This window comes from Candida oxycetoniae (assembly GCF_023343755.2).
Source record: "Candida oxycetoniae strain CBS 10844 chromosome Unknown scaffold42, whole genome shotgun sequence".
Classification (NCBI taxonomy): Eukaryota; Fungi; Ascomycota; class Pichiomycetes; order Serinales; family Debaryomycetaceae; genus Lodderomyces; species Lodderomyces oxycetoniae.
Genome location: NW_026055416.1, coordinates 1 through 15,000, shown reverse-complemented (window position 1 = coordinate 15,000; position 15,000 = coordinate 1). Strand labels below are relative to the sequence as shown.

The 15,000-nt window shown below is 37.3% G+C and overlaps 7 protein-coding genes across 7 annotated transcripts in view; 4 read left to right on the top strand and 3 right to left on the bottom strand. All coding sequences in view use genetic code 12, as the record gives it.

Moving 5' to 3' along the window:
* The window catches only part of KGF56_002336 (uncharacterized protein), a gene marked incomplete at both ends in the record, with an annotated part of 4,764 nt that extends 3,602 nt beyond the window's left edge, over window positions 1-1,162 (top strand). Inside the window, one exon of the mRNA XM_049323554.1 lies at window positions 1-1,162. This exon is cut by the window's left edge and continues 1,865 nt beyond it. Coding sequence (XP_049180564.1) covers window positions 1-1,162 — 1,162 coding nt within the window.
* Window positions 1,163-1,463: 301 nt separating this feature from the next.
* On the top strand, window positions 1,464-3,121 carry TRP2 (anthranilate synthase; the record flags this gene model as incomplete). The annotated part of the gene is made up of 2 exons (XM_049323553.1): window positions 1,464-1,466; window positions 1,577-3,121. The coding sequence occupies 2 exons, from the start codon at window positions 1,464-1,466 to the stop codon at window positions 3,119-3,121; spliced, it is 1,548 nt and encodes a 515-aa protein (XP_049180563.1).
* A 1,268-nt stretch (window positions 3,122-4,389) lies between these two features.
* On the top strand, window positions 4,390-6,315 carry DOT6 (Dot6p; the record flags this gene model as incomplete). Its single annotated transcript, XM_049323552.1, has 1 exon — window positions 4,390-6,315. One exon carries the CDS (start codon window positions 4,390-4,392, stop codon window positions 6,313-6,315), a length of 1,926 nt encoding a protein of 641 aa, XP_049180562.1.
* Window positions 6,316-6,472: 157 nt separating this feature from the next.
* KGF56_002333 (aminoacyl-tRNA hydrolase) lies at window positions 6,473-7,060 on the bottom strand (the record flags this gene model as incomplete). The annotated part of the gene is made up of 1 exon (XM_049323550.1): window positions 6,473-7,060. One exon carries the CDS (start codon window positions 7,058-7,060, stop codon window positions 6,473-6,475), a length of 588 nt encoding a protein of 195 aa, XP_049180561.1.
* Window positions 7,061-7,554: 494 nt separating this feature from the next.
* KGF56_002332 (uncharacterized protein) lies at window positions 7,555-8,226 on the bottom strand (the record flags this gene model as incomplete). Its single annotated transcript, XM_049323549.1, has 1 exon — window positions 7,555-8,226. One exon carries the CDS (start codon window positions 8,224-8,226, stop codon window positions 7,555-7,557), a length of 672 nt encoding a protein of 223 aa, XP_049180560.1.
* Window positions 8,227-8,791: 565 nt separating this feature from the next.
* Window positions 8,792-9,871, top strand: KGF56_002331 (3'-5'-exodeoxyribonuclease; the record flags this gene model as incomplete). The annotated part of the gene is made up of 1 exon (XM_049323548.1): window positions 8,792-9,871. One exon carries the CDS (start codon window positions 8,792-8,794, stop codon window positions 9,869-9,871), a length of 1,080 nt encoding a protein of 359 aa, XP_049180559.1.
* Window positions 9,872-10,028: 157 nt separating this feature from the next.
* SAS3 (Sas3p) lies at window positions 10,029-12,137 on the bottom strand (the record flags this gene model as incomplete). Its single annotated transcript, XM_049323547.1, has 1 exon — window positions 10,029-12,137. One exon carries the CDS (start codon window positions 12,135-12,137, stop codon window positions 10,029-10,031), a length of 2,109 nt encoding a protein of 702 aa, XP_049180558.1.
* Window positions 12,138-15,000: the final 2,863 nt, after the last annotated feature.

Below are 15,000 nucleotides of genomic sequence, written 5' to 3'. Positions count from 1 at the left end.
AAAACAAAAACAGGAACAAGAACAACAAGAACAACAAAACACTAACGCTCAAAACAATCAGACGTCCTCGCATTTGAATAAGGCGGATATTCATAACTTGAACTATATATACAATATTCTTCAAACTTTTTTCAAAACAAGAGTTCATGCTGGCTCCAATGCTATGAAATCGTCTCCTGATTCAGGTGTCGTTGAATCTTTTGATCCTGGAAAGGCGTCTTTGCAATTTCTTCCATCGTCATCACCATCACCCAACGCTGCTTCCTCCAATATTTTCTTGTCCTCAAGTCTGTATACGCAAGCAGAATTTATGATTCAAGAGGCGCGTATACTCGCAAATTACTTGACTACAGTGTTTTGCGATGAGAACAAAATACCTGTTATCAGAACTGGACAGGACAAAGATACACTCGAATACGAAAAGGATTCAGTAATTGTTCATCATGATAATATCATGATCCCCCCTTTCGAAGCTAAGTCATACTTTCAGAGCATCATGGCAAAGGATGTTAACGGACATATAACTCCTAATGCAAAAATAATATCTAATAATTACTTACAACCAGTATCAACTAATTTACTGGCATCTAACTTGGATTTCACATTGGGTTTGGATAGAGCGTGTATAAACATTACAGATACCTTTAATTCAGGAGAGGTCTTAATGAACCAATTGCAACTATTATCGCACGTGCAGGAACGGTTTAGTAATGAGACGATGCACACTACTCAAGATTTGTTAGCCTCAGCTGGCAAATTTAATTTTGTAAAGGGTGAAGGATACCTTTTAAATGGTCCTTTGGACACGATCCTGATTAGTGAGTATGTTCGAAATCTACAAAAATTCAAAAAAGCCGATTTTCTTTGGAAGTATACGGCGAAGAGGTTCCGAGTTTTGGAGAAGTTGCAAAAATTGCAAAATGATAATGATGATTCATACAATTTGTGGTACAGGAAATTCTCTTGCATTGTAACACATGTTGACCATTGTACATTTGGTAAACTTTGGAAAGCATTTTGTTTGGAGTTGGGTATTGAGGTTGATATTTTATGTATTGACGACCGTGATGCTCAAATCGGCGACAAAGTGATTTGTGACGAAATCATACATCTAGACCCAGTTTCAGGTACCTGCCTTTTGATCAGTGTTCCAAGTATCTAAACTCATGTAATTATATGTTGAATCAAAAGAGAGAAGGAAAATAAAACGAAAATTGACAATAAACATACGTACAATCATATTAGAGAGAAGAATAGCAGTCAAATGCTTACAAAACCGAGCTGGTACCAAGTCAATGGATTTATAATTCACAAGATTTTGTATTTAAGTATATCATTCGATCATCATTTACTGTAAAGGTTTCTGTAGTTTTTTTTTTTTTTTTATTTTTTATTTTTAATTTTTTTTTTCAATCGGCTTTTTTTTTTCACTTCTTCATTACTCATTGAACAAGAAGAAGACGATGGTATGTGTTAACTGAGAAGAAAAGAGAGTTCTTTATAGTAACACTGTTATTATTTTTTGCTGTTGCTGTTGTCTCTTCACTTTGGAATTCTCTTGCTAACTTTTCTATAGTCGCAACTTGTTCAGCCGTCCATTGAGACTTTAAAGAAGATTGTTGAGTCTAATGCTCTGCAATCGCCGATTCCGAACTTGTACCCGATCTACAAATATGTTGCAAATAACGATATAACAATCCATCAAGCTTACCTCAGATTGGCAAATCTCAATGATAACAAGAGGCTTCCTTCCTTTTTATTTGAATCGTCTATTAAAGGAGATACAGTGGATAGGTACTCATTCATTGGAGTCAATCCCTCAAAATTGATCAAAACTGGAGATGATCCTAAGAAGTTTGCTCCTGAGTATTGCAATGTGGACCCAATTACGATTCTCGAAAAGGAGTTGGCGGGATATAGGCAGGCGCCATTACCAGGGTTGCCTAAATTCAGCGGGGGTGCAACAGGGTACATCTCCTATGATTGCATAAAATATTTTGAGCCCAAGACAAGGAGACCGTTGAAGGATGTGCTAGAGTTGCCTGAAGCTGTATTTATGTTTTGTGACTTGGTTGTTGCTTTTGATCATGTTTTCCAAAGATTTCAAATAATATACAACATACAAGTAGAAGGCAAGGACGATTTGGAAGCGGCATACAAAAAAGGGAGTATAGAAATTGAAAAAATCGAGAAGTTGTTACTTACTGATGTATCAAACAACTTGATTCTTCCGCTACAAAAGCCCATCAAGTTGAACCAAACGTTTACTTCAAATATTGGGAAAGAGGGATATGAAGGACACGTTACCAAATTGAAAGAGCATATTTTGAAAGGAGACATAATTCAAGCGGTACCTTCTCAAAGAGTTGCTCGTCCAACTGAATTGCATCCATTTAACATTTATAAGCATTTGAGAACTGTGAATCCGTCGCCATATTTGTTTTATATAGATTTGCTTGACTTTCAAATTATTGGAGCGTCACCCGAATTGCTTGTTCAATCAGATTCCAAGGGCAGAGTTGTAACACATCCTATTGCGGGAACAATGCCTCGGGGCAAAACAAACGAAGAGGATGAGAAGAATGCGGACATTTTGAGAGCAAGTTTGAAAGATAGAGCCGAGCACATAATGCTTGTAGACTTGGCGCGAAATGATGTCAATCGTGTTTGCCGACCAGAAACAAATAAAGTTGACAAGCTTCTTACGATTCAAAGATTCTCGCATGTTATGCACTTGGTGTCTGAAGTAAGCGGAATTTTGCGTGATGACCAAACGAGATTTGACGCATTTAGGTCGATTTTCCCTGCAGGTACCACTAGCGGTGCCCCCAAAGTAAAAGCGATGGAGCTAATTGCCGAATTGGAGAAAGAGAAACGAGGCGTTTATGCAGGCGCAGTTGGACATTGGGGCTACGATGGTAAGACAATGGACACATGTATCGCTTTGAGAACAATGGTATACAAGGACGGAGTAGCGTATTTGCAAGCTGGTGGTGGTATCGTGTTTGATAGTGACGAATATGAGGAGTACATGGAAACTATGAATAAAATGAGGGCCAATAATAATACCATTGTTGAAGCTGAAAAAATTTGGGCTGAAAAAGTTGGAATAGCTGAGTAGGGGCAAGCAAAAGCTTTTTATAGACTATCGAGCAAAGTGAGATATTTTAACGGGCTACACTAATGGAGAGAGTAGATATAGACTATTTCGCTTTGCTCGATTGTCTACCTTTTTCCATAAACTGTATTACCATATCTCGTAATCAGTTTCTCTTTTCTCATGTCGGTGGCAGCTAGTCAGTGTGCTCCACTATCTCGCTCTGCTCGATAGTGTCGAGTATCCTGGGAAAACTCTTTGCTGGGAGCAAATACCACCAAATTCTAAGCCTGGGGTCAATCCAAACTTTATGAATTAGAAAGGTGTATAATAGAAGTGCTCAATACTAATAATTGTATAATCATAGCAACTATCTATTAGAAGAGAAATATACAATAGAGGAGTACACACAAGTAAATGAAAATACACTGTAACCATATAAATATACACTTTTTATCCACTAGCAACAGGAATATACACTTTCTTTTCACTAGCTACATGTAAATAAAGTCAAGTGAAGAGGTTACACGGGTTTGATTGACTCTGTTGTCATTGCCTCTATTGCATTGGTATGTCGTAAAATCGAATTTGAGGCAGTAAAGAGACAGTAAGAGGCAGTAAGAGGCAGTACAGGGGCAGCATGAGACAGTAAGAGGAAGTAAGAGGAAGTAAGAGACAGTAAATAAATGGTAGTAGCTAAAGTTCCAGTAAAATAAAAAGGCTCTAAAATAAGTAGCAGTAAAATAAGTGGTACTAAAATAGTTGGCTAAAATAAGTGCTCTATGGTTAGTGCTCTGTAGTTAGTGTAGTGCTCCACTATCTCACTCTGCTCGATAGTGTCGCAGTAAACTCTTGTCCATAGTATTGCAGTAAACTCTTCTCATCTCTACTCATAGTAACTTTTGTCCATTTCTTTGTCCTAAATCATTTCGCGACAATAACTCACCAGGTATTCTTTTTCTGTAGCGGTTATGGTTGAATCCAAACACCAATATATTAGTGAGAGCCCGATGCGGTAAAATCGTCGATGATCATCTTAAAAATTGTAACAATCAAGTTGGATCCATCGAATAACCTTCAAACACAAATTTTTCAACACTTGAAGGACAAATATAGCTGTGATTGTATATACAAATAGAGGGATTGTTTTTTTGGCACTGTCGGTTGTCCATTGTCCATTTCTTGAAAGGTTATTTTGTTTTATTACGGTGACTGAACCAACTAGAAAGCCAAACTTTATTACCAAGAGTTTTGGTCCTTCTGTGCTTCTATTCCACGGTATCCTTTGACAAATGAGCTCTGCGAGATTAGAAACTTTACATCTTGCATCCGAAAACAAAGATGGTATAAACAATAGCTCGACCGAATCGTCTCCTTCGATTTCAGTTACCGCTGCAAATTCGCCAACTAGCGCTGCTTCTTCGGTAACCAAAAACTCCGCACGAACGCCAAGTTCCTGGGACGCAGAGGATGACGTCCTACTAATGCATTTGAAAGATAAACAGAAGTTGGGATGGAAGGAGATTGCAAGCAATTTCACGAATAGGACCCCTAACGCATGTCAATTTCGTTGGAGACGATTGAAATCGGGGAACTTGAAGAATCCTCCAAAATCAGCATCACAACTCGGTGAACTGTTTAAGCAAACTTCTGGTGTAATCAGCTCCACATCTACTTCCAAAAAGAAAAAATCTACTAACTCAAATCGAACGAATACCAAGATTGAAACTACTGAATCTGAATTTTCTTATAGTCCAGTGACTAGTGGAGGCTTTCAAGGCTTTGACAATAACATCTCCAGCGCATTGGCAGGATTAAATGCTTTATCCAACTCCCCATCATACATCTCAAGCCTGTCGGCAACAACAACACCAAAGATATCTGTTTCATCGCCACGAATAAATTACGGTGGGTCAAGCGGGAGAGCTAACCTGATCAGTAGCTTACATCACCACAAGTACGAAGGGTCTTCAACATCTGATAACTTGATGGAGCCATCAGGCAAGTCCGTTATTGTAGCTCCAGGAACATCGGGATCGGGAGGTTATTATGCCGACGTTTCGGTAGACCCTACAATGAACCTCCCTCATAACCAGGCACATCCGGAAACTTCTTCATCAGTAACACCTCGAGGGTCGCTTTCTCATGCAACTAATAATAGCGGACGCCAAAAGGATACCAGCAACAGTAATAATCTACACACCGAGTCTATATCTGCTGCTGCCACAGCTGCTGCCGCTTTGCGAAACAACTCGATTATTCAAATAGCCAGTGAAGATCGTGAATCCATACTGTCCATAACCAGAGCCTCGGTTTCATCACTTCCATCTAAGTCAATGAATATACCACATCATCAACTGGGCTCCTCTGCATTGGCTCACTTACCGGTGCTATTTGGCGGTGCTGGAAGCATCAGTGGACCATCGAGAAACCCCAGTATTAGCGGCATGTCAGGACATCAAACCACAGTTTCAAGTTTGAGGAACGGTTCCTTGGTGGCAGCAAATACTGGCTACTATTCACGTTCTGGCTCTGTGGTGATACCGCACAATACAGATAAAAGCGAAGAGCCATTGAAGGTCAAGGATGATAAAGTTGATAATCACAATACTAGTACTAATACTAATGCCAATAACAATCACAATAATAATAGTAACAATAACACTAATAATAAAAATAATAATAAATTACACAAGTTGAAACGAAACACGCCTACTGCTGCAAATTCACTGCACGGGAGTGGGAAGGGAAAAGGGAAGGGAAAAGGGAAAGAGAAAGAGAAAGAGAAAGAGAAACGCGAGAGCCTGAAATTGGATATCCCATGGACAATGGAAGAAGACGAGCTTTTAATTAATAGACGTAATAGGGAACTATCCTTTGCTGAACTATCTATCCTTTTGCCTCAAAGAACAGAAGGTGAAATCTGGTCACGAATTGATTATTTAGAAAAATTGAGAAATGGTAATGATAGAACTGTTAACGCTAGAGAGCGAAGGAAGTCTCGTCAGTCCTCATTTGGATTAGACGATGTCAATGATTTATACGACGACGACGACGATGATGTAATTGGAGGTATCGGAATTAGCGACGATGAAGATGATAACGAGCTTCTAGTTGATATTAATGATGATACTGTTCCAAGGTTGAGAAATAAGAAACGAAGAACAAGTTCAGCTGTGAATCCACTTTCTGTGAGGAGTACAATACGTAAAGGATAAGAAAAGAAAAATCACAAGAGTAAAAGTGCTTTTTTTTTTTTTTTTTTTTTTTTTTTTTTTTTTTTTTTTTTTTTTTTTTTTNAAAAAAGTTTTTTTTTTTTTTTTTTTTTTTTTTTTTTTTTTTTGTTCATTTGCATTTCAATTTGTTCTATTTCTGTTAATATAGTTTCAAGGCACCTGTTACCTCATCAAGAACGCGTTTTGGTGCAGGTCCAAGGCCGAGGACCGTTGCACTACCAGCCGCAATCTGCGTTCTTCCTGCATCGTGAATAATAGAAGAGTTGATTCCCAAGCTCATTGCCTTTGCAAATAGCATATCCATCTCTTCTTGGTTAGGCACCTGTAATGTAATTTTAGCTTGACCGTTCCCATACTCCCATCTACTAACCATCTCGGGATTGTATGCCTGTGAATTAGGGTTTGTGATTTTTTTGTATAGTGATAACGTAGCATGCAGGCATTGCGCAGCAGCCTTGCCTTTGCCCATTTTTAAATCCTGTCGTACAATCAAAGTCATTCTAACCTCACCAGGAACCTCGTTCAAAGCTAACGAGTTTATATCTATATCTTCTTCGTCTTCCGTTTCATCTTCTGTCTCCTCTTCTGATGAGGCAAATTTGGGCAGTGTATACCTCACTCGACCTTTACTTGCAGCGGGAGAGCATTTAAACCACTGGGATATGTATACGCCTGATAGAAATGAAACAATGCTCACGGTCACTATAGTAATGCCAGTATTGTTCATGTGTAAAAGGTGAACTCAACAGGAAATGAGATGAGAACCATGGTTCTTTTTTTTTTTTTGTTCTTCTGATTCCTTTTAGTTTTTTTTGTTCTTCTCCTTGAGCGGTATTTCATCTTGTTAGAAATCCCCCTTATTGATTACGACACTATCGACACTATCGAGCGAAGTGAGATAGTGGAGCAATACTGGCTGTCACCCACTCTAGCAGCACTGATTGTCACCCACTCTAGCAGCACTGACTGTCACCTACTCTAGCAGCACTGACTGTCACCTACTCTAGCAGCACTGACTGTCACCTACTCTAGCAGCACTGACTGTCACCTACTCTAGCAGCACTGACTGTCACCTACTCTAGCAGCACTGACTGTCACCTACTCTAGCAGCCCAGCAAGTGTACTTTTCAATATTCCAATTGTATGTACCGTACTTATCTTTTCACTCTATGAGGTCATATACCACTCCTTCTATTATGAACAATGCTGTATCAAAGTGCTTCAAACCAACACCTCTGGCTTTTTCTTTTTCTGTTTCTGTTTCTGTTTCTGTTTCTGTTTTTTTTCAATCTTGTTTGAATACTTTCTCCAATTATTTACTCTATAGTCTCTATCTTGCTCCCATTTTGCTTCCATTTGCCTTTTCAACTCCCGCTCTTTGTTCAATTGCTTTTGAAAGTCGTGTTTCCGCATCTCTTCTGTTTGTTTAGCCAACTTTTGTAAATCCAATTGATTCAACTCATCCAAAAGAATCTCATCAACTTTTTGTCTTACTTTCACATTGGTTTCATCATAAAAGTCGAAATTTTGAGACATGTCGCTGGTTGTTGTTGATTGGGCCGCCGCTTTGTATATTGAGTATAATCGGTGCTTCTCTTTGTACTTGTCATCTTCTTCACCAGTCGCAGAAAGCACTTGCTCGGCTTTTTTTAATTTATCAAATGCCTTAGAAGCTTCTGGATGGTCCGTTTTGTCAGGGTGTATCAATAATGATTTTTTGCGATAAATCTTCTTGACTAGCGAAACCAACTCTTCAATTGAGATGGCTAAAGGGTTTATCTCCATTACAGCAAAATAGTCCAGATCTGGACATTTCAAAATCCTGTCAATTTCAGTATTCCGATTCAACGCTGACTCCTCTATAGAGAGGATCCGCTGCAATTCGTCTGACATAAACCCGCCCCGCCCAGTGTATCGTATCAGCGTATTTCAGCTTAGTTTTTCCTTCTATGCGCTTACAGTAATGAAGAAGAAGAAGAAGAAGAGAAAAAAAAATTTACAAACATCATCATGAACCCCAAATATGAAACCACCTGTCCTTCTGAGCAAACACCACTACTCTGATTCCTTGTAGAACTAGTAGTGGTTCAAAGTATGGTGTTTGCAGTTTACTGATGTATGGTGGTTTCTTGGATAAAAGTTTATCTAATCAAGACTCTAGGAGACACCCTTGTTGAGAGGGGGGGGGGTATGTCTGACCTTTGTAGTAACAGCTTAGATCTCAACCTAAGGGAGGGCTCAAACAGAACCTCGAAGCACAATGTCATTTTTTTTTTTTCTGTGCTCATCATGTTTACGATATTTTTTATAGAATTCATATTTTTCAATCTTTATTCTTTACTTTAGATCATCACTGTTTGAGAAACTAGGTATGTCATACATAGTATGTAGGTTACCCCGAAAGGTTCCTTGTTGGAAACCAAGGTATTATGATATTGGCGTTAATTTTTCAGATCCCATGTTCCAGGGCTTTTATAATGGATCAACTGTATCGAAACATCCATGCGACATTGAGGATGTAATTGAGCGAGCTCATTTATTTAATGTGGATAAAATGTTGGTAACTGCATCTACAATTAATGAGAGTCGGGACCACTTTCAGTTGTGTGAGAAATACTCAAACCAGTTTAACTCGACAGCTGGAGTACATCCGTGCTCAGTTGCCAAAGAATTTTACCAACAAGAAGAAGGTGGCCACTATACCAATCAATTACGAGATGACGTAGATGAAAAGCTTCAAGAGTTGAAAAATATACTTATCAAGGGTCACCAACTAGGGTATGTAAAGGCATTGGGTGAAATTGGTTTGGATTACGATAGGCTTCATTATTCAACCAAGGAACAACAGATTGAAATGTTCAAAAGACAGTTGGATTTGCTCAGAGAACTACCGTTTAAGATTCCGTTATTTTTGCACATGAGGGCAGCATGCGACGATTTTGTAGAAATCATTCAGCCATATATCGATACGGGAATAATAGAAAGGGGCAAAGGGGTGGTGCATTCGTTTACCGGCAGCAAAAGCGAACTACAAAAAATACTTGATTTGGGGTTTTTCATTGGAGTCAATGGCTGCTCTTTGAAGACGCAAGAGAATGTTGAAGTTGCCTCAAAAATCCCTATTGACAAACTTATGATTGAAACCGATGCACCTTGGTGTGGGATCCGAAAGAGCCATGCCTCATACAAGTACCTCACGCCGTATCCAAATAAATTTTATCCAGAAATTGAAAGTGGACTCGAACTAAATGAAGCAAAACCGGTATTTCAGCTAGATGATCATTTGCCCTTTCCATCTATCAAGAAGGAGGCTTATGAAAAACACTCGAATTATGTGAGCCAGAAAAGTAACAGTGTAATTTGTATTAAAAGGAATATTGGGGTTTTCAGTAAACCCATGATAAAATCTAGAAATGAGCCGGTTGCAGTAGGTCTTGTGGCAGAAGTACTTGCCAAGATTCATGGCATAGAAGAGGACAAGGAAATTGAGAATTTTATTGATACGATTTTCGAGAATTCTGAAAAACTCTTTACATAGAAGAAAAGAAAATGTAAAGAAGGAAACAATTTCATCCAGTGAACTATCTTTTTTTTTATATATATATAAATAAAGAAATCCAAACTAGCTTTCTTGTTTGTTTGTTTGTTTGTTTGTTTTTCTTTACTTCGCCTTGTTACTAATTTTACAAATAATTCTACAGTACTCTTTTCAACTTGAATGTTCCTTTGGGCCTGCCACGGCCGCGTGGTGTAACATCATTAGCAAGTACATTAATAGTCTTTCTTCTCATTGGTGACGATCGATGTTTATTGTCTTTATATTTGTTAAAATTCCTTCTCGTGTCTGAATATTTGGAAATTCGGTTACTCCTAAAGATATCAGAAGTTGTGTCAGAAAATTGTTGTCTTCGCCGATTAGCAGAAAAGCTTTCCTGATCATCTTCGTAAACGTCATCATCATCATCATCGTCTATGTCTACTTCTTCTTCTTCTTCTTCCTCTTCCTCATCTATCTCTTCGCCACTGACTATGCTAAACTCCAGGTCGTTTTCATGTTCCGAGTTTGATTTATAATCAACCGGGAATACTTCAGCAACTTTTCCCATATCAACGCCGTTATTTCTATACTTCTTGTGCTCTTGAGATTTGAAAATTCCGTTTTTGGCGATATTATTCTCGGGTCCGCAAGAAACGTAGTTTCCAAGTTTAAAGTCATCCTTCTCCTTGTCAAATGGAAGCTCGGCATATTTAGAAATCTCCCTGAAAGCTTCCTCCTCGAGTGTATATGGATTATTAATATCATCCATAAGAAAATTTGAAAGTAACGAAATACTATTCTGAGGAACAATATTTGATTTTGTTGAGTGCACTTGCAACGCAGGGGCCGAGTTAATGCCCCCACTTGGTCCAAATAGAATTGGTTTCCACAATAGGTTTTCATATTTCAAAGTAGAGTAATTTTTTGCTTCCCATTTCTTTATATTTTCATTAATCTTTGGTAAATTTAAAACAATGGCAAAAGCGCCCTTTTTATTTGGGTTTTTATAAAGTGCGCCCAACTGTTCCAAGGCAAGAACAACATTAGCCGGCGTTATACCAGTTAGTTTGCAAAGCAGTTCAATCGACAATGAGATTTTTTCCTTTCGTCGATACATCTCATACAAGTCTCGTAGCTTGTAAGCGACTGCAATTTTCCAATAATTCTTGTAGCTCAAAAGCCCTAAATCACTCAATGGTTTTTCTGGTGTGCCAAACTTGAATTCATTTCGACTTAGTAAATAGCTAAAGTCAATCAATAAATGACCATAACCTTTTCTTTGGTATATTGGCAATGTGAGTATACATGAAACGTTATAGTCCAGATTGTTCAATTTTTCCTTGGAGAAATATCCAACAAAATGGTGTCTTGATAAATTGTTTGAGTCTCTTTCTGTTAAAACGTAAAACACAAAGGGCTCGACATCGTAGTATAATGTTTTTGAATTTAGAAACAATTTGGCAAGAAGACAAATATTCTGACAGTAGTTTATATTTTTCCTCCCATCAACTTCCCAAATTGAGACATTTGAATCTCGGTATACTTCGACTCCGGGAGGGTGATGATTAGAATTGTTGCAGTTCTTCAACTGATGTCGTAGGTACGAGACTGGTGAGCTCATATATTTCAAACAATACTCACAAATGTATAGCGTTTCGCATTGAGAGTACTCTTCTGGGTAGGGGGCAATATACCATGTATCAATTTCAAAATCTCGAAAAACAATTTTTTTGATTTTCGATTTGTTTAAAACAATATTTGATGGGGTAGATTCTTTAGCAGTAGCAGCATTATTATTGGATGAAACCTCGCTAGTATGATCCGCTGTTGATGTTAATGAAGATGAAGATGATGATGTTGTTGTTGTTTTTTTTTTCTCTTCTTCAAGTGAACTTAATGCTGCCTCTTTCAATTTGTCAAAATTCGCTCGTTCTTCTTTAGTTGGATCGGTATCGTTAATCACGCAATCGGGATAGTTAAGAACCCCATGGTATGGTAGTTCTCTTTTATCTGTTGAATTGTACTTGATATGAACCAAAAATTGACCATTTTTATTGAGAATCTTGACCTTTGATTTAGCCTTTGTTTGCTGTACAGGTTCTTTGACTATGGTTTCTCGTGTTTCTTGAATCATACGCTTGAGTGAATAATCATTATTGTATTTTCTCAATCGATGGCTTCTTTTGTCAAGATCTTTTAATTCTATGTTAGAGTAGATATGATTGTTTGATATTCGAAGTTGATTTAAAAGATGATGCAGCCCCATCCTGGCGCATTGTGAAATTAAAAAAAAAAAAAAAAAAAAGGATCAAATTACTTTATCAATTTTGCCCTTAATAGTATTACGCTGGAAACCCACCTTGATGTAAAAGAACGCCTTTTCTTCTTCTTTCAACCTTTGCACATCGATCAAATAACAAATATCAACAAAAATTGAAAACAGAAAAAAAAAAAAAAAAAAAAAATTGACAAAAAGTTCCCAGTTGGGTTAATGTGCGGCTCTCGTAATGAGAATTTTTGGAGTGGTTATTGAAAGATGGCAAGAAGTACTTTCGTATCACAGTTGAGAGCTTATGAAAGAAAGGAGATTGTTGAAGGAAAGACGAATGAAATGAAAGGTGTTTTTGAAAACTTCAATAATTGTTGCAATACACAAAGAGAGTTGATAGAAGGTGGGGGAAGGTGAAGACGAGAAGAAAAGCTGAACACGAGGAGAAAAGGTGAAGATGCTACTCTCAAGGAGATTAGTTTATTTGTAAAAGATGAAGGCGCTACTCTCGAGGAAATTAGTTAATTGTAATTGAACTACTCTCTTGTAATCTTGCTATTGTTTTGTCGTTTTGAAAGCCCTAGTGGAAAATAGTGGTTTGTTAAAAGGTTTATTTATTTTTACCAATAATTGTGCCAAAAAAAGGACACTACTTGGACATACTAATTTCAAAGAATGTTATCAAAAATAGAAAAGATACATTTCTGTTTTGCTTGCAAGGATGTAGGTGTACTTTTGCCTCTCAAACACTAACAGAGTACAAAGGGAAAACAGTATAGAGTTTTACTCATATACATCGCACAAGTGTGTGACAGATTTTTAGTACTACTAAATAGCTAAAGGGTTTTTTAATTCTTAGTACAATGGTCTATTTTCTTTTGCACCGTTTTTTACTATATTCTATAAAGTGATCACGTTACCATACACTCGCAAGTGGGAGGAATTTATTTAGTCAATCTTATCTTTTAGTGTAGCTACTTAACATTGCGTTCCTTTCATCTGATTGTGTTTTCCTCTCTCAATGTAATTTTGTTTAAACTTTACATCAATGTCTCTTTGTTTAAACTTTACATCAATGTCTTTTTGTTTAAACTTTACAGAGGTTAATTTATTCACCCAGAAAATTTTGGAAACAAAAACGTTAATTGAAACCCAACTTAAAATGAAGAAATAATAAACAGAATAGAATTCACGTGAACATTTGTGAGGGGTGAACAATTAAGAGCGAGATGAGGAGAGCGGAGGGGGGAGGGGGGCATATGGTAGAGGAATGAGAAGGTGGTGAAAAGAGAGAGGAGGTAGATGAAGGTGGTCTTGTTTATACTACGCAAATAGAGACTCACCTTGAAAATACTCCGAAGGATATTTATGTGGATATTCTGAGATTCTACAAAAGTTTAACATTTCCCTTTTGACCTTTTTTTTTTGGGGCCGTTCCTTTATGCCCAGTTATACCCCGCGTGTACCACCTCCTCATGAACCAAATACCCCACACACCGACCTGCCATCTCTTTTAGTGGGGAAGACAAGTTTCCCATTTCTCTCTGGCGCTGTATGAAAAAGAAAGAAAAAGAAACTGAGATATAATAAACTGAATTTGGAATTAAAATGCAAGATTCTGTTGAGCAAGCCCATGAAACGGTAGCTCTCTGATATTTAATGATCTATGACCAATCATTAGAAAACATCCCTTTATTGGGTATTAAACCAACCATTTGGAGAATCTGAGCGGCTCATAGTCTAGCGGTAGATATGAGAACTTGATGATATTTTTATAATTCCCAATCTAAACTCATTTTTGTGCACAAGTTAAACTTCGTATCTTTGATTATCGAAAGGGAGAAAAACCGGTGGCACGGCTAGCAGAAGAAAAGAAGAAGAAGAAAAAATAAAACTACATATACCCACCCTACCACGAAATAAGAGTTTTGCAATCTAATAGGACACAGAAGACAACTTTAAATGTATAATGCATATCTCATAAACTTTACAAACTACAAACTTTAAATTGATCTCTCATAACACATGTCTCACAATTGATATCTCTTAATCGACATCTCACAACTTAAGTAAATTTCAGATTATTACTTGCTTTCTCTTTTTTTTTGTTTTTGGTTCTACTGACCTTTTTCTCCAGGATAGGCAAGCCGCTGCCTGCTTGGGATGGATGCAAAAAAAAAAAATACAAACTTTAGAGTTTATCGATAAATAATTATTGTAAAATGAAAAGAAAAGAAAACATTTGATATTTTTTATTGGTTTTATTTCCTTCTTTTTTCGAAACTTTATCCTCTTTTTTGGTCTTTTTTTTTTGAAACTCTTCGTTATCATTTGACTTGCATTATCTCATAATTCGGGATTCTGGTTTGTTCACCTTGTCTTCTTGTTTATCCTGGTTTTATTGTTTTTTTTCAAATTATTATTTTTCGTTGAAAAGGTTTATTCGCTTTTCTCGCATTGTCTTTTTTCTCTTTTTTTTCTGTATCTTAGACCGTGCGGCAGTGGCACTCCGTTTGCATTATCTTTCTTATCTTTAGATAGAACATGAAAGCAAGAAAAGATATCTAGTATACTGAAGGTGTGAGAAAAGAGACAAAGGGAGGGAAAAAGAGAAAGAGAGGGAAAAAGAGGGAGACGTGGAGAGAGGGGAGAGAGACAGAGGGAGACACAGAGAGAGCTTTTTGCTAGGTATTCTTTATCAAAAAAAATTACCTAAACCAACATTTTGTGCTTTGATGCAGGAACATGTTGAATAAAACAAAAAAAAAATTAGATTGCAAAATAGCTTGGATTTTTAGCCCCATAAAACTGATAATGCAAGAGATGACCTTTATCTGATCCTCTTCTTCTCCCCCCCCCC